At 45.1% G+C, this 25,572-nt stretch overlaps 1 protein-coding gene across 1 annotated transcript in view; it reads right to left on the bottom strand.

The window, feature by feature from the left end:
* The window catches only part of grid2 (glutamate receptor, ionotropic, delta 2), a gene marked incomplete at both ends in the record, with an annotated part of 276,437 nt that overhangs the window by 39,136 nt on the left and 211,729 nt on the right, over positions 1-25,572 (bottom strand). Inside the window, 3 exons of the mRNA XM_080852173.1 lie at positions 83-221; positions 15,191-15,503; positions 20,546-20,743. Coding sequence (XP_080708299.1) covers positions 83-221; positions 15,191-15,503; positions 20,546-20,743 — 650 coding nt within the window. The remainder of the gene's footprint in view (positions 1-82; positions 222-15,190; positions 15,504-20,545; positions 20,744-25,572) is intronic.

Below are 25,572 nucleotides of genomic sequence, written 5' to 3'. Positions count from 1 at the left end.
TTGGTGGCTTATGGTGGCTACAGCTGTAGGTAACGAAGGTAGGCTCTCTCTGCGTGGGTTTAGAGGTGGAGATTATACTCACTGGATGGAGCTCTCGATGCGGGTGATGGTGAGGAAGGCAGCCAGGTTGGCGGTGTAGGAGGAAATGACGATCAGCGCGAAGAGCCACCAGATCCCCATCATCATGCGAGTAGCCAGGGTGGTGTAAGGCACTTCTCCACCTACAAGGCAGGAGGAATAATTATAGACAACGAATTTCATAACATCTATTGTATGTTTTTCTTTTTTTCTAATATTTAAAAACCCCTCTGTCAGCTAAACAGGGTTATATACTTCAATGCATATGTGTCAAGCGAGAGGAAGCAGATTGAGAGGCAGGAAGAGTGTGTGTGTTTGTGTGTGTGAGTGTGTGTGTGTGTGTGTGTGTGTGTGTGTGTAATGTGTGCGTGTGAGGGAGATCTGTTTGTTCCTCGTATAAATGCTAAGCCGTGTGCAAAGCGAGGCGTCTCCCTGGGATAACGCGGTCCCACATCATTGATGGATCTGTAGCGCTGGCAGCATCCCCTTATTGAAGGCTGTTAGAAATTAGCCTCATTTATCCTTGTAACTCAGCAGATCATTGTGGTCTTATGCGTAATAAGTGCCAAGCATTTCAATCCCTTCAGCGCAAAGACTCAATAAAAACATTTGACACCCCGCTCCATCTGCACTGGTCCTGGGAGGTGATCTATTTCACTAGGAGAGGGGGAATTTTCCCCCTGTGACACCATCTCATATGTCCTGCAGGCTGTGTGGGTTTTTCTAGTGTCTGGCTGTTGCCTACAGAGCTCGGCACCGTGTGCTATATGCTGTATGCACCCTGCGTATGCTGCTTCGACTCAGTGGTGTTTCAAATGCTTCTGTCTTATGAGCGGTGTCTGTGGGTGAGGGGTGGTGAAGTTACGAAGAAGGGGTCATCTTTTAAAGGTCGGTCCCGGTTCATTTGATGCTCAAAAAAGCGCTGAGTTATGTAGAGCAGCTCCTGTGTAAATGTCAGAAGGTTTGCTTGCTCGGCTGGGCTGGAGCCCATTTCGAGGCTGAGCTACTCAAACACCTTGAACACATCTAAGCGGATGAATATCGTCTGAATAAGTGTTCTTGCCAACTGTAGGACGTTTATATCTTTAGAAAACGAGGCAGACAGTAATGTAACTTTTATCCAGGAGTCCTACGATGTGGGTAGGGTGGGGGGTGTTGGTGGTTTCAAAGGTACCCCCTGCCACGCGCTTCTCGAATTGAGACACTCAATTTTCCGCCCTCTCCACAAGCAGGCCTTTGATTTCCAGCCTGGCCACAAGCAACCTGCTCTCCTCAGCGCTTACACACGTACTGTGTGCTGTGTTTGAGTGCAGAGGTGCAAAACCACGATGACCCTCTGACATAATCAAAGGAAGACATCATAATTGACGGAGAAAGCACATTCCTGGCAGTCTTCAAGCTCATTTGGATGCGTTTATTGACTAAAACAACATGCTTACTGTCAACGTTTCAGAATGATAATGATAGTTTTGCAATCACTCGCCTTTACAGCATTGCTCAGGCAACACAGGTTAATTAGGAGCCAGTTAAATGTTGCTCGTTTATTTTCCTGACAGTCATAATCAAGAAATGATTTCTAATTGAACATAGAGGTGATTATACATGAAGGCTTCGGTCATGTTAGATGCATGGACCCAAAGACAATTAAGGGAGAGAAAAAAACACACCAATGATTAGAGGGCTGTTTCAGCATTTTAATGACCATTGCACCCTGTAATGTAAAACAGCATGTTTTATTTGCATTAAGAACATTAAGAAACTGTGGATGTGGACATATTTGTGCTCAGATACTCGAGTGATACAAAAAAGAACTGCCAACGGGCTACCAATTTTGTATTGCTGGCACTTGGATTCACAGCGTCAGGGACGATCCCCGGTGTACGGGGCCAGGCTGGGAAGGGGCCAAGGCGTGTGCGGAGGAGCCATCATGTTTGTTAGGATGCATGTACAGTTACCTCAGGGTGGCTGCCTGGGTCAGTTGCTCCCAGGGAAGCTGGGAAAAGGCCAAGGTCGATGAATGCAAGTACATACACACTCACACATACACACACACACACACACACACACACACACACACACACACACACACACACACACACACACACACACACACACACACACACACACACACACACACACACACACACACACACACACACACACACACAAACCAACCCCTGTGCGAGAATGAGTGATGCACATTTGATGCTCACCTGACGCAACCTGCTGCAACACTGTCTGTGTTTAGCTTGCCAGGTACATGAATGACAACTAGCTAGTCAGGGTTTTTTCTGTGCATACAATCATTTTGTAGGAACACTTCCCAACCCTCAAAGAAAGCTCTATGTTTGTTTGCTTCCATAGAGCCTGACGGAGAAGGATGTCAAGCATTACATCTGATGAATCTCATTTGGTACCATTTGTATTAAGGGCTGATGACAGGTACATGAAATTAAAAGCGAAAATGCATACTTCTGCTGATGTTACTAACGTTCTGCTGTGAAGTGAAGAGGCATGATTTGGCTTTTGGTTTCAACTATCGTGGGCCTGAAATACACAGTGTTGGAGCAGGGCACTGCCGAAGAGGCTGGTGAAATAAGGAAATATGGGAGCTCCAGTCCACTCGCCAGAAAAAGCCTGCTCACTCCCTATTCCTCGGCATTCAGCAGTTAAGGCAACTTCAAATAACTCCTTTGAAGCCACTGGTGCAGAACAGTCAAAAGGTTTATATGAAGCTACTTTTGTAAAGGCCTCTAAATCTCTGAGGCACCTTGAGTGCTTGAGATTGTAGCTTCTGATGAATGCAGCTTGCTTTTATTTATTTAATTCCCCTCCCCCCTCCCCCTTTTTTTCTTTCGTGGGGAGCGTTCTGGTGATAAATAACTTAAGGAAAACACGTCGGGCGTGTCCGTGGAGTTGAAGAGCCGAGAGCCGGAGAGGTGCGGGGAAGCGTGGCCTGCGCACTGTGTCACCTTTACTTTTCTGGCACTGAGCCAAGCTTCCGGGTTTTTCCTTGGCGCCTGCAATTTATTCAACCCATCAAGTATCCCATTATGAGGCTAGCTGGCAAATAATGCCATCAATTTGCATACAGTTTATGCTTTGAAGCCCAAGCCTCGCTCCCCCACCTGCTATCTCGCCGTGCAGCCAGCCCAGGAACTTCCAGCGTTGTAAATCACTACCAAAAAAATAAATAAAGAATTAAATATGGTAGGATTGTAGGAGATCTCTTTAGCTGCAGTCACTGAGCAGAAAGGTGCAGCCCTTCTCCTCTTAAAAACAGGGGGCGTCAGATAGGGAATGAAAGAGGTGATGGAGGATGAGGGAGGGAGGGAGGAGGAGGGAGAGAGAGAGAGAGGGGGAGGGAGAGAGAGATGAAAGAGGACACAGAGGAAGACAGAGTGAGCAAGTGTCTACAACACAGGGCAAGATGTGAGGTGTGAGATGCAAGTGAGGCAGTGGGAGAGTGTATCGTTGTCTATTTTTTTTTCTTCCCAAGGAGTGTAAAGCAAAAGTCACACAGAACACCTGACATAAATAGCTCTGTATAAGAGAGAGAGAGAGAGAGAGAGAGAGAGAGAAAGGCATAGGGATGGAGAAAGAGAGAGAGGGAGTCAGTCATGCCAATAAAGAGTCAGTCATACCAATAAAGCTATTTGAATTTGATTGAGAGAGAGAGAGAGAGAGAGAGAGGCTTAGGGATGGAGAGAGAGAGAGAGAGAGAGAGGGAGGGAGCAGCAACAAGATATACCACAATGGGCAGTACTGGTGCTTTCATACTAGAGGTTTTCATAATTGTGGTTTAATGGTATTCCTTCGATTGGTGCAAGAGCTGCTTTATGAGCAGAAGAAGCCCACCAAAGACCACACCACCAACCTCTAGACCAGATTTGAGTACATATGCCAAGTGTGGGTACAGAAAGAACTAGAATAGCCAAGCCAAGCTAGTACTAGCTAGATGCTGAGTGCAGTCAAAGGTAAACTAAGGAAAGGCAATATCCACATTGTTTTTTTGTGAACAATCTGATCAGTCGGACGTGTAAGCATCATCGGATCAGTTGGACGCCCGAGCATCGTCTGATCAGAGGAATACCTGAGTAAGGGCAGGAGCCTGCCCAATGCCCTGTCCATGCAGCCACACTGGCATCATTGGCTACCAGGGAGCCTCCTTGAGATCAGCTGATTGTCGCTCCGGTCCAGCCCAGCTCAGATCAGGTGGATCCATAGCAGACAGCTTCCTTGGTGTTTGTGCATGTCGTGAGCAGCACATACTTGAAGGCAGAAAAGTGAAACTGCCTCGCCGTTGAAGTAAAGCAAGACAAAGCAACGTTCTAGCACCCTCTTACTTCAAACAATGGTAGGTCTAGTTGGGGGTGGTGGTAGGGTGGGGGGGTGTATATTTATGAATTTATGAATTTAAAGTTTATGGCGCGATAAGATCTAATGGATTAGTTCAATTCGGACATGAATGAAAGAATAGCCTGGGCTGTTTGGCATCGGCCTGAAGTGGAAGAATGCTTGTTGAGGAATGGGGGCTGTCTGAGACGGGAGGAGGCGGCGGCGGCCCGTGAGAAAGGCAATTTATCTCTCGATAAACGTGTCAGGGAATGCCCTGTCCACAGGACTTATTGCTTTTATTTGGATCAGCCCCTTCTCAGGAAGAAATGTGCAAAAGAGAGGAAATGAATGTTGTGCTCCAACACCGACTCGTCCTTATTCAGGCAGCACACAGTCTGTGTGTCTGTGTGTGTGTGTGTATGTGTATAGAATATTCTGACGCCTTGTCTCATTTGCCACAAACCCATTCAGGCTGCCTGAGAAGCAGAAATGATCACATTTTTAAAGCAGATAGCTAACTTTTTCAAAGATACTATCAGGGGTAAATCAATTTGAGATTTGTCCGTTGGCTCGCAGGGGTCGCTTGGAGAGGCTGTATGTGTGTGTGTGTGTGTGTGTGTGTGTGTGTGTGTGTGTGTGTGTGTGTGTGTGTGTGGGTGTGTGTCTGGTCTGTGTGTGTGTGTCGGCGATTGTTAGAATGGCAGATGTGGCGCCCATCACTTTCTTACCAAGTTAAGAGTTGCCTGGAGGCATTAACCGCTTGCATTAGGCGCCCACACAAAAGCTCTGAGACACAAACAAACACACACACACACAGGCACACCCTCCCTTAACACACACACACAAACATTCATGCATGCCAACAGAGTGGAGTCTGAAAAACCATTAAAAGGCAATCATCACTCTCATTTATCCCTCAGAGAGGTGGTGTGTGTTTGGGTATGTATGTGTGTGTGTGTGTGTGTGTGTGTGTGTGTGTGTGTGTGTGTGTGTGTGTGTGTGTGTGTGTGTGTGTGTGCGCAAGCAGCACTTTGTGATTTGTGCCGTAAAAGGCACCACAGGCTCCATGTGCGAGCATATTTTTCCATCAGACCCTATGACTCATGTTCATTATATGTTTTGGAAGCATCTCCAAGATCCCCCGAGAGAGCACGGGAGAATGAGCCTCAGATCAGGAATCTCAGGGACTGTTTAACCACCAGTTTCACATGTGAACGTAACCGTCGGTAGGCTAACCCGTCTGAGCAGGCAAAGAAAACCAATTAGATTGAAATTCAAATGATTCAATAATTGCTTTAAGTCTGGGCATTAGAGGATATTAATGCAGAGCAGCCTTTGGAGAGATTATGTTCATTTTCGACAAATACAGATTTTTTTTTTAGCAAAGTCTTTGACTGCAAAGAAAAAAAAAGCGTTTTGTTTCTGGGTATGGATAGATATGGCTATAATTGGAATGGAAACTTCTAGAACAGGTTTTTTACAAGCCATGACACCACCATCAGAATGATGACCACAATCTCTGGGATAGTGTAACGAAATGCATCAAGAGTAGAACAGAGAGATGAAGTCAGAGAAGGACATTTTCAATGTTTTCAATTCCCCATAACGACGTACAGAGATCCAGGCTAAACTAAGCGATCTGGCACGTCAACAACTCCTCCTTGTGCGCAGATGCTTCAGCTTTGGCAGGCGTCTTCCATACCAGTTTGCTTTAAATGCTCCTCTGTGTAATAAAATATACATAAGTCAATTGATAAATAAGTGTTTATCTTAGCTTTGCGGCAAGGGCTCCTCCATCAAAGTGAATATGCAATGCTAATTCTAATTTCATTGACTCCGGTATCCACAACATGACTGATTGGGCCTTAAACGTGAACATGTTGGAAGATGCCGGAACAGCGACACACAGTAAGTGTTGCACTATTGCATTATATGGCTTGGCTTTTAGATGACACACTTGCAAAATGTTTTGGTTACTACTTAACCACCCCAACTGCACATCCTCCCAACTCCATATGAGTTCTTCAGTGTTCTGAATGATGAATTGTCTACAATTTACTGGGCCACACAAGACGAGACATATTTCTATAGGGAATAACTATAACATGACATGGAATTCATCAGACAGCTCGCTATCTGAGAGCCATAATGAGCTAAACAGGGGAGTGTGTTAAACTCTCAAATAGGCTGAAGAATTCCCAGCATGATTACCACCACATCTATGAAGAAAACATACTCAAAATGCTTCAAATAGAGAGGAAAATGCATCAAATCTATTCTATTGTGTACTGTTTCCCTCCCCAATCTTTAAAAATTGCTCACAGCCATGAAGGATGTATATGACGCTGGATTTCATAAAAAGCGACTTAAGGGTATTATTATATCTCATATCAGCGAACCCACAACTCATAAGGCCCAGGTCGAGAGACAGAGAAATGGTGAGATATAAATAGAGAGAACGAGATGGAGGGAGCAAGAGAGAGAGAAAGAAAGAGAGAGAGAGAGAGAGAGAGAGAGAGAGAAGAGGGAGAGAGAGAATTGAAAGCCTCCACCAATTGTCGCTCCCAATACAGGATAGGTGAGAGTGTTTGCAGTGTGAGCTTGCTGAACAGTGCCTTAGACAGTTCAGTGACCCAGTTCTGACAGTGCCTCTCTCTTGACTGTGAGCAGCCCACCCAAACCTCTCTCAGCCTTCCACAGATTTGTCCTTAGGAAAGGAGAGGAGGGAGAAAGATGGAGGGGATTTCACTCTCTCTGTTTGGGTTCACACAGAGGCGTCCGACAAACTACCAAATCCTGCCTGAATCACACAGAAAAGCGCCAATTTCGTTTTTTGAGCACTTCAGCAGAAACGCTGACGCCTTTTGAGAAAAAAAGAGAAAGATACAAGAAAAGGGGAACCACTGACTCAGCAAATCTTTTTGACTTCTCATTGCTTGTTTGTTTCTCATTTTCAAGATCAATAAAATTTTATGAAATATTATGCCTTTTGTAATCACGACAAGGACTGGGGGGATAAAAAAAGAAAAGAAAGGCGTTTTGAATTCACAGTGCTTGGTGTGCCTCCACCATTATGCCTGAAGAGAGATGGCGGCGAACATTATTTACTGCGTTTGGAGAAACACACACACTGGATTTAGCGTCGCTTTTTTTAATAGTCAGGCTGTTGATTTCTGCCTCAAACTCTCTTTCTTTATAAACACCCATGATGATGGCTGATTCTTTTTGACCCCACTGCTTCGTTTATAAATAAAATGCACAAAAACAAACTTAAGTGGCAGCAATTTCTCAAGTTATCCAGCATACATGCTAAACGTGTGTGATGACTTGTTGACACTGTGTTCTCTTAGATAATTAGACTTCACCCAAACAGCGCTACTTGTCAAACTTGTTTGTATAAGACTTGTTTTTATCTTGTGTCTTTGTGTTTGTCTCTCCACACATCGTCGTATTTGTTTTGGTGTGTGTGTGTCCATACACACACTTCTCACTCTGCAAAGAGTGAGCAGCTGTCCATGCTTCACAAACCACCTGGTGCAGGAGTGGACAGACGGAGAGAAAGCCTTGATGGATGAATGCAAAGCAATGCAGAGGTTTGCACTAACAGTACCACGCTCCTCTCTTGTACATTTGATCAAAGAACGTGGTTGGTGAGCAGTGAGGGTGGGGGGTGGAGTCACTATGTTACGCTCCACTATGTTTTGCTGTGAATGCGTTCATGGATTTTTCCCCCCTTTGACAGATGAGAGCTGGGACCGTCCAAACATAACTGCCATTAATTCCAAAATATGAAACTGATTGGATTTCTCAGACGGCCTGTCAGTCTTGCTGTGGAGCTAAATGAGTTGCTGTGCAGTCTGTGGTAAAACAATTGATTTCCTCTCTCTGCATATAGGCCTTTCTTTTAAAAAATCATGTTAAGAGTCATGCCTGTAGGGAACAATAATTATATTTTAATAAGCTGACCCTGTGAGAATGCTTTTAATTAAAGTACAGTGATATATACGGTGTTAAGGGGATTGGCCGCCTTAGGTCTACAACTACCTTTGAATCTGCTGGCTACTCTGAGGGGACATCTTGAGCAGGAGCTTTTAGTCGCCTTCACAGAATAAATTCTGCTGCGTGTCTGACTGGGCAATCCCCACCGCTTTTATAGCTCCTTCCCCCCACCTCTCCTCGGCAGCCCAGCAGTAATTTTGTGAAACATATTAATATTTCATTTCCACGTTGTCACAGCCAATTTTCCATGTGTTCATTTAATCAGACAGTCCATCACTAAGAGGGCACAAGGGCTCCAGCTTTAATTCCAGAAAGGTTTCATCTCTAGTTTCGAATTATTTCATCATGATGACTCTCTTATAACAGGCGCCAGTATGCATGTCACTCTTACTTCAGTGTAGGGCCCAGCGCAATTGAAAAGTCAAAGATATTTGGTGGGGAGGCAGAATAAAGGGGAAACTGACCTAGATGCACACTGACGACTCAGCTTTTGTTTCAAGGGATACTTATCTCGCGGACCCAAGCTGAGCCCCACACGCTGGCTCTGTAGTCATGTTGGCTATCGTGGGTTAAAACCATATCAGGTTGTAGTGTAACTTCTGCTTTGTTCATAGCAGTTCGGCTCTGACGTGTGCCAAATTATAAATTCAACCAAAGACAAAGCCTTTGCATTCCCATAGGTGACTGACTTCTGAAGATAATGCGATCATGTTAACAACCAACAAACAAACAAAAACAACAAACACGGTCTGAAATTAACCACAGCACATTGTTCACCCATCGCTTCTCTACTGCTCTACCATTGGGCGGCAGACATTTCAGAATTGCAAATGCAATGCTCTCGCCCAACTTACATTACTCATCAACATAATGCCTTGGAGTTTTAGGTAAACAGGTGAGACAGAAGCTCTGGGTAAGACCCAGGAGGATTGCTCACCGGAGGCTGGAGACTGTAAGGATGCAATGCTTGCAAGCGGACTTTGCCTACACTCACACAGTGGCAGACACACCAACGCAGGTGTGTGCGCACACACACTGCTGCGTGCTAATCAGCTAAACTGTCAGTTGCTTTGTAGTCTGCAAATATATTCAAATCCTGCCTGTATAAAAAGGCTATAGGTCCTCCTGGATCTGTAGAAAAGGCAAGTGTGCACTCTCTACGCAGGAGACACTGAGCCGCACAATGAGGGGAAAACACACACACACACACACACAAACACGCGCACAAACACACACACAGACTCAGCACAAAAATATTCAGAAACACTAGTACTTGTATCAGAAACACCAGGCAGCCAGAGACATGTTCACATGGCAAATCTCAGGACTGCCTGGAGCAACATGTTTGTCTGCTTTTATGTCTTAAAGTCTTTTTTTCAAACATCCCACTACCCAAAATAACAATTTGACACCTGATCATACAAATTTAATTGGTGGGAGAATTTTAATTAATTCTGAATCATTAAAATTAACCTTAAACGTAATCTGATTCTTCAATACCAGATTGAATTAAAGGCCATAATTGCATCAGTGACTAATTCAATTTAGCCTCAACGGACCGCCCAGGCTTGCAAAAAAGCTTGCAGGCAGGTTCCTTGCTAAGTGCCTGCACTGCAGCAGGAAATGAAAGGTTGTTTTGTAAGCAGGAGACCTCGTTGGTCACTCAAAGGACAGCAGATTCAGAGAACCAGATTGAACCCGATGCCACAAGACATGTCTCCCGTCTACCATCAACGTCTAGCCCAATTCAAACCTCATTCTCTCTGAGGACATCGAACAGACATTAAAGCCCAGGCAAATTAGTGTGACAAATTAGCATCCATCACCTTTTTGATGTAGACTTTTCTTTCCGCTTTTTTTCTTTGAACAAAGCGGAATGATAGCAGTTGTGCTCCTCTCTCTCCTCTCCCAGCCCCCTGATGGGCAGGATGTAGATCCGTGCTCTCATTAGAGGAAACAAATAAGATGTCAGCGCTGCGAGTGGTTCCCTTCCACCAGATGTGACAGGTGGAACCGATCTCCGCTCCTCTCTCGTCTGCCAACTGGCACCTCAGCTCCCCTCCCCGCCACCCTCATGCCACTCTCTCTTTGTGGTGTGGGGTTATATTTATTTATTTATGAGTTTTTTGTGGCGGGTCATTTACAAGGTGAAGAGAGCACCGGTGAAAGCATGCTGGGAAGCAGAGTCATGGGCTGATGTGATGTGTCTAATAACAGCAGGGGTCTGTTGGAAGAGAGAGGGGTGCGGAGGCCACAAAGGTCAGGCAGGTGAGGAAGGCTCTACGGTGGCGATGGTGCCGGCGTTGACTATTCAGAAGAGAAAGGTGAGGTAGGAAATGAGCAATCTGGAGCTCCGGTCTGACCTGGCCCACCGTCTGCCCATCGGCTTATTGAGAGATATGAAGTACTCGCCTCCACCCAAATGCAGTTACTTTGTGACCTCCTCCAACAAAAGAGTAGAATACAGACAGCCAGTGCTCACCGCTGTCTTTGCCATTCCCATGCATCTCAAGCCAGTAATCCACCATTTTGGCTCAAACCACAGATTAATGACTTCATATTTAAAGATCATTACAAAATGTAATTTGCCTGAGTATAATGTTCACATAAATGTTTACACAACCAACAGCAGTAGTGGTCATCAGAGGCATATTTCTGTCTGTAACTCTCTTGTTCAACATGTTTTTCAATTTGGCTGCTGGCCCTCTCGAGCGACTCTGCTGGGCCTGACTTCTGTTTGCTTAGCTCATGTTTACTGGTCGCCAGAGAGGCCTCCAGTTTGCATGAGTGTGTGTGTTTGTTTGTGTGTGTGTGAGAAGTGAGTGTGTGCATGTGTGTATGAGTGTGTGTATGAGTGTGTGTGTGTGTGTGTGTGTGTGTGTGTTAGTGTGAATGAGTGTTAGTGTGTAGGTTTTTGTGTGTATTTGTCGGTTTGTCCACTCACAGCTGAACAGATTAAAGGCTAATAGCGGTCTGGGTAAATCCTAGCCTTGCTGAGAGACCCTGACGCAGAGACTCTGTGTGTCAGCGATAAGGGGGAAAGGCCATGAGAGAAAAAAAATCTGCATTTTTCTTCTTTTCACACTCTAAGTGTCCCTCAAAAGGGTCTTCAAAGCTGCAACAAAAAGGTCTCTCTCCGACAGCCAATCCTGAGTACTGGGAGGAACACTGGTGGTGGTTGTGGGTTGGGTTAGGGAGTGCAGTGTTGGAGAGGTTCAGCTTTATTTGTTGTGGTAGCAGTGGTTGAGCGACGATTCCAAATGTGGCAAGGCTGAATCATGATAGGTGAGGGCAGGTGGGAGGGACGTGGGTTGAGTTAGGAACTGGGATGGTGCATTGGCGGTGGGGGGGGGGGGGGTGTTACCTCTGTGAGATTGCAGATGAAAGAGTGGAGAGCAGAAGTGGGAAAACAAATCGATACAGTGTAGTATAGCTGTAGTATGTTTTTCAATACAGCAGCACCAAGTATTGCGATATTTATTTATTTATTTCATTTTATGATTTTCATTTTATTTTGGTACGTATGTCTACTCTGATAAAAATGCTTCTAAGGTTCATAGGATGGCACACCACCTAGTTTTCTCTTTGGAAATTGAAAAGGAAGTCAGAGTCAAGAACAAATGTTCTGCTTCAAGATGGCTTCAGAGATATTTCGTTATGAAAGGTAATATATAGGAGAAATAAATTGCAATTCAAGATGCAGAATCGAATCCCAATATTGCAGTATCGTAAAATCACATAGCCCAAAAATCGTGATTGAACCATATCGCCCCCCTCTGAGGCAATTCCCACCCCTAGTGAAGAGAGAAAGACAGGGGGATGGAGAGAGGGGGGGGGGGGGTTGTTGGAAAGTGAAGATGAAAGTGCCAGTAGACAGCCTCTGGCCCAGGCAGTCATTGTTATTCAGTTGGGGAGTTGGTGCATGTCTGAGAGAGAGAGAGAGAGAGAGAGAGAGAGAGAGAGAGAGAGACAGAAGAGTAAGAGATTCTGTTTCAGGCCTGGAGGTGTGTGAGGCTGGTATAGGGAGGCTGTCAGCTGCAATGATGCGAAAGTATGTATGTGTGTGTGTGAAAGTGTTTGTGTGTGTTTGTGTGTGTGTTTCTCCCTCCCTCTTGCTCACTCTCCCTTGTGTGTATCTGTATGTGAAGTGCAAGTGAGTGTGTGGGAGTGTGAAACTGACAGAGGCAAGCAGTGAGAGGGAGAGAAAGAGAATGAGAACAGAGACAAAAGAATGTGAAACGCTCTATGCGAATGTGCCTTCATGTAGGTGTGCACCTGTATGAGTGAGTGTCTACTTCCGTGCGGGTGAATGCATGTGTGTGCGCGAGTGTGACTATCTGTGTGTTTTTAAGAACTCGCAGAGAGTATCTGCCTTTGTGTGTGTATATGATTCATCTGTGTCTGAATCTATATTCCCATCTGAGCGTGTGTGTATGAGTGTGTCTGTGTGTATGAGTGAGTGTGTGTGAGTGTATGAGTGATTGTTTGTGTGTGTATGAGTGTGTGTGTGAGTGTATGTATGAGTGTGTGTGAGTGTATGTGTGTGTGTTTGTGTGTATGAGTGCATGTGTGTGTGTATGAGTGCATGTGTGTGTTTGTATTGACTTTGTGCTCTGCCTGGTCGGGATGGAACGGGGCCCTTTTATTACCCTTCACTTGCAGAGCCCCACTGAGAGCACTCGTAATTGAGAGATGGCAAGCGGGAGCGCCATGCTGACAAGCTAAACCCCAGAGGCAACGCTCGCCGTCCGTCCGTCTCACCCCATTCTATGCCTCACGCCGCGCACACTCCCGCCTCTCGCCCCTCTGGGCTTCCCACCTCAAACGAACCACCAAATCGCTCTCCGCTCTTGCCCCCCCCCCCCTAGACAGTGTCATTAATTAAACAGGCCTAAAACTATTTTAGAAACGCTGGATGCACGTTTCATACAAACTCGGGGTGGGTAATGGAACAAAGTCAATGCGAACATGGCAGAGGATCGTTTCGGCCTTTGCTGGACACCACCAAGTGTGATAGTTAAATCGAAGAGCTGACATACAAATGATTTAGCAGTTTTTCAGCCCCTGCTGGTTAATTAAAGTCAATCCTCAGGGAGAAAAAAGATTAAGATATCAGGATCAGCAGCATTAATGGCTAATGTTTTAATTTTTTTGGGGTTCACTTAACAACTGCCAGCAGACCAGGGAGCTTCCAGAAAAGTCATTTGAAATCACAAAACTGTGTTAAGCTGTTGCCCTCAAAGCTCCTGCAACTGCTTGATCTCAGAAGTGGCAATTTACACAGCTATTCCCTGCCTGACACAGACCAGATGGATTTATCGAAACAACTTCTAGTTCCATCTCCACCTACATCTCTTTAGATTGCAGTGCAGATAACACAGAATGCTTTATATGACAGTTATTATTTCAAAATGGCAATATATGCCCAGACAGAAACACTGGCCGACCGGTGGAATTGGATTGTGCCGGTCTGGAACAAAGTTAGCAAAAGCGCTTTACGAAACAACACCCAGCGTTTGACAAATGACCCACTGAATGCTTTTCAGTTTGCATGAGCCTAAAAATGTGTCAGCCTGAAATGCAAACCCAACAATCATTCTGATCACGTACCCTCTTAATGCGCTTGTTCAGAGGAGGTGCTTATTTGTACCTCTGGTCTTGACAACACATCAAATGTAAGGGACGATCCGTGAATACATTTTCTCTCCTTCTCTGTGTTTTTTGGTTCTTTTGTCGGGCCTGGTGATGAACTTGAGCATGACGACGAAAATCTGACGACGAAAATCTGACGACTTAAAATTGCCATGCCTGCCAGTTAGTTGCAATTTATTTGCCCAACAGAACCACAAAATCAGTGTTTTCATTCAAGGCCCAACTCTTTAGGATCTCTCGCTCATCTGTGTCGTGTTTGCATGTGGCCGCCTCATATCCGCTGCTTTCTCATTAGGGCAATTTGTCATGCACCATAATTAGACCCCTATTGAAAAGTTGACAGAAGTATCCTCTGCCAAAGATCATGCAATTTGCTTCATTGTTTCTCCTGATGCGTGTGGGTGCATTAATAGATTTATTTTTCACAACGATGATTCTGTTTCAAATGCGAATGATTGTAATTAGAAGAAAAATGGCTCTGTATGACAAGGAGCAATTAGTGCAAACTATTATCTTCATCACCATCATTAGTGTATGTAGATGGAGGATGTTCTGATTTTGCTGCTAGCCTCCAAATAGAAATATTTCTATTCAATTCACCAGTGTCTGTGTGTGTGTGTGTGTGTGTGTGTTTTTTTATTTTATGAAACAACTCAATCACGGCAAATGATTTGCCTCGGAAAAGGGATCCAAGAATCAAGAGGCTTTGCCCGTTCATTTGGGGAGTCAATTTGTCCTAACTCTTTTCCCATGTGGAATTTCACACTCTTTTCCTCTTCTCATTTCCACCCTCTTCCTACTGCTCCCTTCTCCTACCCCCGGATCCCTTTCTTATCCCCTCTCCTCCCCTGGACTCTCACAAGGAACTCACTCTCAGTTATGACCTCATATGAACTTGAAAGTTTTCTGAAGGGATTGTGATACGTCTCAGTTCCTATCCTGTTTCTTCCCTTGTCTGTGTTCTACTACTTTTCTCTTTTTTCTCTCTCTCCCCTTTCCCACTTTCTCTCTCCCTGTCATTCTTACATTAACTCTCTTTTCTCCCTCTCTTCTCCCTCACTCTGTCTCAGGTGTCTTCCCCCCAGACGCTGTCCTCGCTGTGACCCGTGACATGCTCACTCACCCTGCTGGACGAAGGAGCCGTAGACGAACCACATGGAGTTGTAGAGGGTGGTGGAGGAGACGGAGCCCATGGGCAGCCGTGGCGGGTTCAGCCAGTTCAGGAGGTACACCAGGATGCCCACCAGGAGCACGGTGCCGGCAATGCAGGCCCACAGCGAGAGGTCGAAGGGCGCCAGGCACGCGAACATGTCAACTGTGCGCTCGGCCTTGCGCAGCAGCACGCCCACCGAGTAGTCCATGTAGCGCGTGGTGAAGTCCACCACACTCTCGCGCTCCGGGGTGATGGTCAGGGCAGAGAGGCCCACGTCTGCCCTCTGGGAAGAAGCACACGCACAGACACAGGGACATCAGGAAAAGATTAGAGGGAAATAATATGAAATATGAAAATCAGGCTCACCAGCCTGTGGACATCTATGCGCGCACACACACACACACACACACACACACACACAGAAAAACAACACACACACACCTGTAAACACCTTTCAGTCCTTTTGCAAAATGAACTAATGAACTCAGGAAAGAAAAGAACAAAAAAGAAAATAATAGAAGCCGGGGAGTGAGTCATCCTCAGCACACGGTGTCCTGTTCTCAGAGTGCATCATTAACACAATAACGCACCAATAACCACACCTGCTTCTCCCGCCAGTCAGACTCTCTGATGATTGCCAGTGTTTATGCTGCTGGAACACCGGACCAGTGCACGCATTAATTCACATAGTTGTCATATTCACAAAAGACAAGTAGGAGAGTGAACGCAGCACGTCAGGCTGACAGAAAATGGAGGGCGAATGCAAAAACTCAGAATAACATTATCGATCAGGGGGGAAAATGTATTCTTTTGTTTGGAGGCAATTTTCCTCACCTCCTCATCATAAATGTTCAATTTTCTTTAAGAAGCTCTATAAAGTTTTTCTTTGTGTCTCCCACATGTTTAGGAAAATAAGCAGAGAACAAAACAACAACAACAACAAAAAGAGAGGCTCTGGCTTGATGAGCAGGTACGTCAACAGCCGGCAGCATTAGCATACTAAAGAGTGTCCCCTCCCTGTGGAGTGGCGGGGTGCAGGCAGGTCTAAGCTGGCTGCCTAGCCCATTAGCGTGGATGAGCTCTCGGGGAGTGGAGGGGGGACCTTGGCTGGCCCCAGTGTTTGCGCCCGGGTCAGAGCTCCAGTCTGCCTGGCCAGACGGAGATAATGGCTGCTCCCACATCACAAGTGCTCCAATCGGGCACCCTCCAACCAAACCACCCGCCCCCCTCAGTTCACGGCCCCAGGGAGGTAGAGGGGGGGACACGGGTACTGGGGCTTGGAGTGCTGCAGACTGTTTCAGCTGAAAGAGATGGATTCACCTCAAACACCCGCCCTTACTGACACACACAGCGCTAAAACGCACAGCACTGGCTCGCACACACAGATACACTCACCATATGCACGCACACACAAACACACACACACACACACCAGTGCAAAGGAGGCTGTGCTGCAAATCCCTCACAGCCCACTTCAATGGAAAGGCATCCCAACCTCCACGCCCTATCAGTGGTTCGGGGCCAGAGCATGCACACACGCACACACACACACACACACACACACACACACACACACACACTCAGAGTTGTTGGCCTGGAGGCAGAAGCAGGTTGTCTTTGGAAGTTTAGTCCATTTTGCAACGAGGCCAGACAGGGAAGTGAGGGGAGTGAGGAGTATAAGTAGGGAAGTGCCAGGTGTACGCGATTGGAAAGGTGACTGAGGCAAATGCAGCCGATCAGGGGATTGGGAAGGTGATTAAGGCTGTAGCGAAGGTGTGTGAGTTGAAGTCGAAAAGGGGGGCGTGGCCAGAGCTGGGTTCGTTGTGTGTGCTCTATTAGTGTTCAAAAGCTTGTTGGCTAAACAATCCAGAATTTGACACTGACAGCTAAGTGGAGATTCGGGACGGACTCATAGAAACACTGCTCAGAGAAGACCTATTCGCTGGGAACCAGATAGACTTTTCTTTTAGTTGCTCTATGGAGTGAAGTGGCCAGTTTAAGCTTTATTGAGCCACAACTTACACAAGCAATTAACCAGGCCTGCTTCATGTAGGGTTGGGAGAGGGTTTACTGGCTAGTGTAAGGGTGTGGACATTGTTATCTGCAGTGAAGCTAGCTGGTAGGCTAACCTCCTACATTGTTATCTGCAGTAAAGCTAGCTAGCTAGCCGCCTACAGTGTTAATGTTAGCTTTGGTAATTTGGAGATGGTACAAATGCTAACTTGTCAAAAGTTTTGTTTGTCAAAGTGTAAACTTCAGTTTAAAGGGAACAGACAATTTGTATGTTAACTGTAATGTGAGTGTCTTTTAAATAAATTTTCAGTCTGCTGAATGTGGTTTTATTTATTTATTTGTTTTGGAAAATTAACATTACCTGTGACAAAGAAATCATTTTGGTTGATGTTCCTTCAGTCATTGTTACTTGTGAATTTTGGAATTCCATTTTATATAAATATTAGTTATCCCTACTCTGGTTAAATTCATAGTTCAGGGACCCAAGATTTATTTAATTGCAAGGAACCGATAGCTATTCTCCCTTAATGCTTAACTTAGTAGGGTTTTAGGAGCGTTACATACACAGCACAACCCAACACACATTATAACACACACACAAACACACACACACACACACACACACTCACGCCCATTCAGAATCACCTTGCAAAGTGACTGTATCTCATCTCTGCCTCCCCTCATTCCCCAGTGCAGGCGCCGTGAGAGGGCATGCAGCGCTGCGCTATCTGCGCCTCTGCTTGTATCGCAACCTGTTATGGCGAGTGATGATCACACGCCATGTTCCCGTGTGCAGCCCGCCACGGCAGAGGAAAAAAAACATCTGGCAAGTGCTCTGGAAACGTAATGAGTCTGCAAATTGGCTTAGGCCTATCACTAGCAAATTAACTTTTTTTTTTATTCTTCCACTTCTTATTCTCCACGAAAGGGAAAAAAATATTGTTAATCAAAACTAAACAGGTTTCCCTCTCTGTGTCAGCAGTATGGACTGATGTTATTTTTACCCCCCACCCCACACACACCCTCATAATGAATACACAGATGACTAAATCTGCTAATTTCACGCTCTGCTAAGGAAACAAAATGCTTAAACGGGCAGAAATTGTCACTTGTGCGGCATACGAGACATACACGTGGACAATGATTCCCCGGCATCTTCCTCGCAAGAGGGAGAGGCTTAAGGGTAGCATGTAGGGAGAACACCCAAGTGTGCACTGTAAAGGAACAGAAACCACTTGATGGAACCAATGAACGCTGCAGGGGCCCTTCTAACAGACAGGCGGGTGAAGAAAAAAGCTATTGTGCTGCGGTGCTGGTAAACCAAAGAGAAAAAGAGAGAAAGAAAAATGGAAAGAAAGAATCAAAAGCACAAGCTGCAACTAGTCACAAAGCGAGTACAACACGCTGGGCACAATGGCTGCGCCTCTGTAACTGAAGGGTAACAAGGGTAACACATGGGTTTGGTTCCACTCGACACACTCGCGCACACACACACCCGCACACTGTTCAAACAGATCTTTTGTGAGATGTTCAACACAATGAGCTTTTCCCTATGCCATCAGATGGCAGTATAGTATTAGTGCCAATTTCAATGGGTGTCAAGCTGTACGAGCAAAAGAAATGTCAGAAGCAGAATTATGATTACATGAATAAATTAGACTTTACACTGATTAACAAACGAAAATGGCTGAATCACTACTAAATACAATGTGTATTTTAACTAATGTTTTAATGCTGGAAAAATCTGCTCCAACTCTCAGAACGGTCAGTTAGCTTTAATATAATGCTTGAATAGGTGTATTCACATTGTTTTGCATCTTTTTTGGCAAGCTCATGTCAAAAAAGAAAAAAAGAATGACCGTTATTTGGTTAGGACCCTAAGAGGCATTCTTATTTTTCTGTGACTGAATGCACTTATTGTACCTGGTTCCAACTATGGAATTTGGACAGCCAAAGTGACCCCTTCATAATCGGAAAAGCTTCTTCGTCCAAGAGATTTTATGGACACATCACTGCGTGGTCAGCATGCTGGAAACCAGTAATGCTCCAAACTCCACAAGTCACAAACGAGAGAAAAATGATTTCTGTGCCTTGCGTCTTCGTTTCTGTGTGCCTGAAAAAGCCTTACCATAAAATATAGACTCTCAAACAGGCTTGCCTGCATTATATCTTTCATTTTTGTGCAAGTACCTGTGCATCAGTGTGTGAAGGTGTGCACATGTGAAAAAAACTATGCATGAATATCAGTACCTCGCCCGGCTAAGTATAAGGTGCTACACTGTGAATCCGAGTCCTCTTTCTGTGCCAAGACAGAAAAAAATCTACGTCCAACTCCTTCTCATGATAACACATCATTTGCCAGAAAAAGTGTGGAGGAGGACCAAAAAAAGAGGGAGAACAATTTCTGAGCTGGAATACATTTTCAAAGAAACATCAAGCCCTGACAGATCACAGGGGCCGACAGAGATGAGAGCGAGGGGGAAACAATGAGGAGAAAGAGAGCAGGGGTTCGTGTGATATGGCTGGATATATTCCTCATTTTATGGATTCAGCTCCGTGTTTTTTCCCCCTGTGTGTCCCCCCACTGGGTCTATCTCTCTGGACATGGAGATAAGCTACAATGTGGCTCTTGTGCATATTCCCGCAGCTGTAATGTTGAGAGGCAGGCTCCGGCGGAGACTGGCGGAAAAAAGGGCACCATGTCGGGAGGCTGTAAAGAGTTGTGGAATGGAAAGCAGTGAGGGGTCATGGGTAATGGCTCTGAAAATGCTGTGCTGACCTCCAGCTGCTTACAGATTCTCCTTCTCTGTGCATGGCAGCTGATGGCATTTCCGTTGTGTGGGGGCATCTCTTATCACTGGGTTTACACCACTTTGGTGAATTTCACAACAAATGTGTTTCACTTAAAGCACAAGCGTGGCTCTGTCATGTCAGAATAAAAACTATAGTATATGTACTGTTCTGTTGGTATTATTAATAATGTGTAGGCTCTATCATGTCCAAACAAAGCCATCAGTATGTGTGTATTATTACCAGTATAAGCAGTGTTGAACAGGCCCAATAGTATTGATACAGTATAAGTAGTATTAGTAATATTATGTAGGCTCAGTCATGTTATGTAGTACATAGTATGTATGTAGTAATTGGATGGTAGTAACAGTCTTATGCAGGCTTAGTCATGGCAGAATAAAAACAATAGCTAGCCGCATTGTCAACCGTTCATTTCTGAACATAACTGAAAATTCAAAGCTGTGAGTTAGTGGAGCTACACATCCAGAACAGTGTATCATCATAAGGTCTATTCGCTCTTACCTTTGAGACGAGCTCTCCAATCAGGCCATTCCATGTGCCATCTGTCTGCGCGAGGCCGTACTTGTGATCCGGAGCGACGTAGATCTCATACTTAAAACCGAGGTAGTTGGAGAGGGCGTCTAGGACGTCAATGGAGTAGCCTTGGTACTTCTTGGGCTTCCCCAGGACATTCTCTGACACCATCACGAATGGCTCCTCCTGAAAACATAGTATTATACCACATTAAAATTGTAATTGCCAGCCATATTCTTTACCGTCCATTCTCACTGACAGAATTACAGACTTTAGTGTTGGCTTGAAATAAAGCCGTTAGCCACACAAACTCAAAGCACCACACTGTGACTGTCACTGGCTATACAACACAACTCATAATCTTTTGTTAACTGCCTGATCTTCCACTCAGATTAAACTGTCCGCTGGGGAGCTGACTCAGAAGACGGGAAGAGGGCTTAAGCACCACCTGAGTTCAAGGGGGGGACAACGTGACACCTCTCATTATCCACAGCTGACCAGTCATAACGTTGGCTTCTCTTTGCTTTTCTCTTTGAGGGCCTGGTGTTTGCCTTCTCAGGCTGAGGGATGATGGTAAGGTGGTTGTGCTGGGGTTGTGCAAACCCCTCACAGCCTACTTCAATGGAAAGGCACCCTCTCCTGCATGCCCTATCAGTGGCTTGGGGCCAACAAAGCTCCCTCCTAGCCAGAGACCCGTTTCAGTTCTTTCCAGAGAGTAACCTACCACTTCAGCCCAGTGTAATGCTCTGTAATTTCTCAACCGTGGATGTTATCTGTTGGACATCAATGGAAAAAAATAGCTTGACAGTCCAATATGGTAGGAGACATCTGCATGTCAAATCGTTAGTAAAGACATTCTAGGAAATTGCCTTCAACTTTTTTTCCACTTCACTTGGGGTTTGAACATGAAGCTGTTCTGCTTGCTTTTTTGGGGGGGAGGGATGGCATTTATCAAAACATTAGTTAACTTGGCTCTTGATGTTGCTTGTACTTAATGCATTATTCACATATGGTCCATTTTTGGACACCCAGGGGATACTAACATTTCAAGAATTTCTCCTTTTTTTCTATTTCTGTGTTTCTCACTGCAGACATTAAGCGATCCCTTTTTATCTTGATGGATGAAAAGTGGTTAAAAATCATGAAAAAAAGATTCTCCTACCAGAGCATCTTAATTACCGCTATGATCACACAAAGTGCCAAACACATGAGAGAAGAATGTAGGGTAGTGAACAGTATGGCAGAGTAAGTTAGACCTGACATTCAGACAATAGGGTAATTAGTCTTCACATAGGGGGACACGAGCACTCACTCGACTGTTTTGCTGGCATAGTAAAATGAGCCGAAACTGCAGGATGCCCTCAATCTGGATGAAGGCTCCCAAGAAAAGGAGAGTGCAGTCTGTTCAGAGGGCAGTGATGGTAAAAGAGTTTGACTCTGAGGCTGCAGTATAAACATTGCCAAAGGCTACCCTGATACCTCCAGTGAATTCTAAAGAAGGTCAGCAACAGAAAATGTTCACTTGAATGGTAAAGAAAGCTGACAGTTGGTCTGTAGGTGCAAAACAGGAGTAAACTGAGGGAACATCAATTATTTAGGCTGTGTTTATTCAGAGCGGGCAGGCGGGGAACGCGCCGGCAACAACACTGGGCGCAAAAGGAAATGAAGGGATCCTTATGGTTGCCCTGAAGCAGTCACCTATAAACGCTAGATGATGAGGGAAGGGCTCGAGGGAAGATGAAAGATCAGTAAACAGCAACTGACCAGCTTTTCTTTAGTGTAGATCACAGGTCAAAAACAGAGGAAGAGAAGTGAAAACGCGAATACAAGAGAGCAGAAAAGGACAATATAACAGAAGAGAAGAGAAGAGAAGAGAAGAGAAGAGAAGAGAAGAAAAGAGAATTCCTGTCAGATTTAAGTCATACCAAAATTTCCATCACCAAAAAACAAGCCTTCAATGAATACCATAAAACCATTCATCTATGTGTCTCCACAGTGGTCAACTAACACTGCACCCCCATTAGCAGTGCGCAGAAAGCATCTACTTCAATTTCAGCACCAGTTTACCGTGTTTCACAGGTCTACAAAAGCACTCAATGCTGTTAAAAGGAAAATAATGTGGCACATTAAGGCATTGGCACGTTTCGCCTCTCGGTTAGTCACAGGGGCGAGGGGGAGGCGAACAAAACACAAGGGTGCACCAAGTCCTGTGGTAGTAATGGCCTTGTTTAACATGCGACCGACAGCATTAACTCTGAGTACAGCATCGAGAACCCCATTCACACAACACCAACCCCCTGCCTTCCCCTCCCCACTACCCTCTGGACTTCCTGAGAGTCGGCAAGTTTGACCTCTGCTTACCACCACCCTTTAAATGTCATGGAAACGTTATGTGGCCTGGCGTGGCCCCGCTGTGAGAAATTTGGGGACTTTATTTTTTTCTCTGTCTTTCTCCATCTTTCTCTTTCTGTTTCTTGAACACATTAATAAATCCTCACTGATGACGGGCGTGTTTCTGGGAATATGTCAGGCAGATTTATTGCAGAGTGGGCGTTATTGACTGCACGCGGTCTGCACATTAAGCCAGTGCCTTCTAATCCTCGCTGGCCCCCGTCGCTCAATAAGCTATTAGCGTAAGAGTGGACATGCATGCCAACTCCCACTGGAGCCGTTAGGGGCCATCCATCAGACCCCCCCATCCCCCACACCTCCACAACCACAAGCACCACCACCTCAGCCCTCCCTATTACAGCCCCTTGGACTGAGCGGAGACCCTCTGTCACTCCCTCCACCTGTCCCGTGTCTCACCTTTCTCAGCACCTGTCTGCCATCAAGGAGCATTTACCCTAGCCCAGCCTAGCCCTATTTCCTTCTATGCAGGTTTGTTTCTCCATCACTCTCTCTTCTCTCACTTCCCTCCTCTTTCAGACGACACTCTCTCTCACTCTCTCCCTAACCTTTACTCTATTTATTTTGTCAATTATGACGCAGACCTTCGTGGTGTTTGTTAAAATCGAAGGCAAGGAGCAGAAAAGTGGTATTTCCCATGCAGGGCTGGGTGCTGCATTGATCACCTCCTCATTATATAGCTATCCCTTCCGCACAACTACACATGCAGTGATTCAAATTCACACGGATCGTGCCGACAATCTGGAAAGCAGAAGGGGAAATCGATAGTGCGGCATGAAGAACTACAGACGAGCTTGTGTGAAGCATGCTTTTGACATAATCGCCATCTTGTGAGCAGAGCACGCTCCATCCATCTGTGTTCATGCATGTCAGTGCATGTAAGCATGAGACTGTGCGCAAGTGTGCATGTGTGTGTGTGCAAGTGTGTAAGTGTGTGTATGAGTTTGTCTAGGGTAAGTGTGTGGAGTGCGAGACTATATGGATGTGTGTGTGGGAGAGAGATTTCACATATATGTATAGGTGTGTGCACGCATACATGCACTTTTGCATGTTCGTGTATGGAATAGAGGGTGGACACCTAACCGACTGATGGGATGGTCAAACATTTTGAAATGATAATTTGGTTTGGTCACATATGCTGAACATATAGGCCCTAATAACTAGGCAGCGAACATTTTAATTTTTAACTACTAATTAGATTGGGTGAGCCTGTTTTGCATGGTGCTTCAAGTTCTTTTAAGTGAAAACACAGTGTAAAAATACACAACAGTGATTGACCTTCTGTCTGTATTGGGCTACTTCCCGTTCAGTGCTGGGGTTCATTTGTTTATCTATGTGACAATACAATGCAAGAGGACTCCAAGAGGACTTGTGATCCGGTAAGATTACATTTTTATTTCAAATGCTAAGTTTTAATGTTATATCTAATAATGACAGGCTGTAGGTTCATATGTGTTAAAATACTTTTTCTTGTCTTCTGTGGTGGATGTCATTTGGCAAAGTGACTCTTTTTATCAAGCTTATTATTGGTTAGCAATGTAGTTAACCATAGGTGCTGTTAGTGTTCAACACATGGGTGCAACTGTACTGTAATTATATGTGTGAAGTCAATGACATTGCGTAATGTGTGTGTAACTGTGTGTGTTAAAACAATGAACCTAGCGATATAGCCTATATAAAACAATGCATTTTGACGGTCATTTTTAAGGTGCTTACACCTGTAATCTGGGAAAACAGACAAGCTGTAACCAAGGTAACCACATGTGTGTGACCGGGTCACACAAACTGCATTGGGCTTGAGCAGTGGCCGCTGCTGGTTTTTAAAGTGAGGGAGGAAGGACTGCGCGCTTGGTTGCCATTGGCCCGTTTGTACTGTTGGTGGCATAAGTATGTGAGACTCAAGTTGTTTCAGGGTGTTTTGGTGAACTACAGCACAAAATAGCCGGGAGGGATAATTATGTGAATAAAATTGATATTCACCAGTGGCAGCATTGTAGTTTGAAAGCTGGTGGGCAGCATGTCTTTGATGGACTAGTCCAGGCCAGAAGGAAAGGATGCAAAGCCAATTAGTCAAATCAGGACTACTCTTGATTTGTAAAACTAAATAAAAGATTCTGGGCCAATCATTGGGCCTATTTTTTCCACTCAATGACTGAAGCTATTGGTTGTAATTTGTCTGATTATTTTCAGCTACAACTGTTTTAAGAAGAATGAAGACACAAGACCATAATTGATGCCATTTCAAATGCATCATGCTATGAATCATTCACTTACATCCTTTTGCGCAAGTATTATTGGCTAGAAAAACGGCGTTCCTGAATTTTACCGTGGTCATCAACATAGCGCAAGATGACAGACAGCTGAGAATGACAGTTAATGTCTGTGGTCTCGTCAATTTGCCAGGAAAAGAAGTGTGCCCTGTTAAGTTCCTTTTCTAGCTCTGTTTCAATCGAATGGTGAATGGCTGCAATTAGATCGTTCTGGATTGTTTTTGACATGCCTGTGAAGACGGTGGAGCTTTCCAGATGTTCTGCCAGAACACGGTCATACTTAGCTATCACCTCCGCAAGTTCCCTGTAATTGCCCTTGTTGTCAGAATTTTCCCC

The sequence above is a fragment of the Sprattus sprattus genome (assembly GCF_963457725.1).
Source record: "Sprattus sprattus genome assembly, chromosome: 15".
In the NCBI taxonomy this organism is placed as follows: Eukaryota; Metazoa; Chordata; class Actinopteri; order Clupeiformes; family Clupeidae; genus Sprattus; species Sprattus sprattus.
The sequence above is the reverse complement of the archived record's forward strand: the minus strand, read 5'-3'. Positions and strand labels throughout refer to the sequence as shown.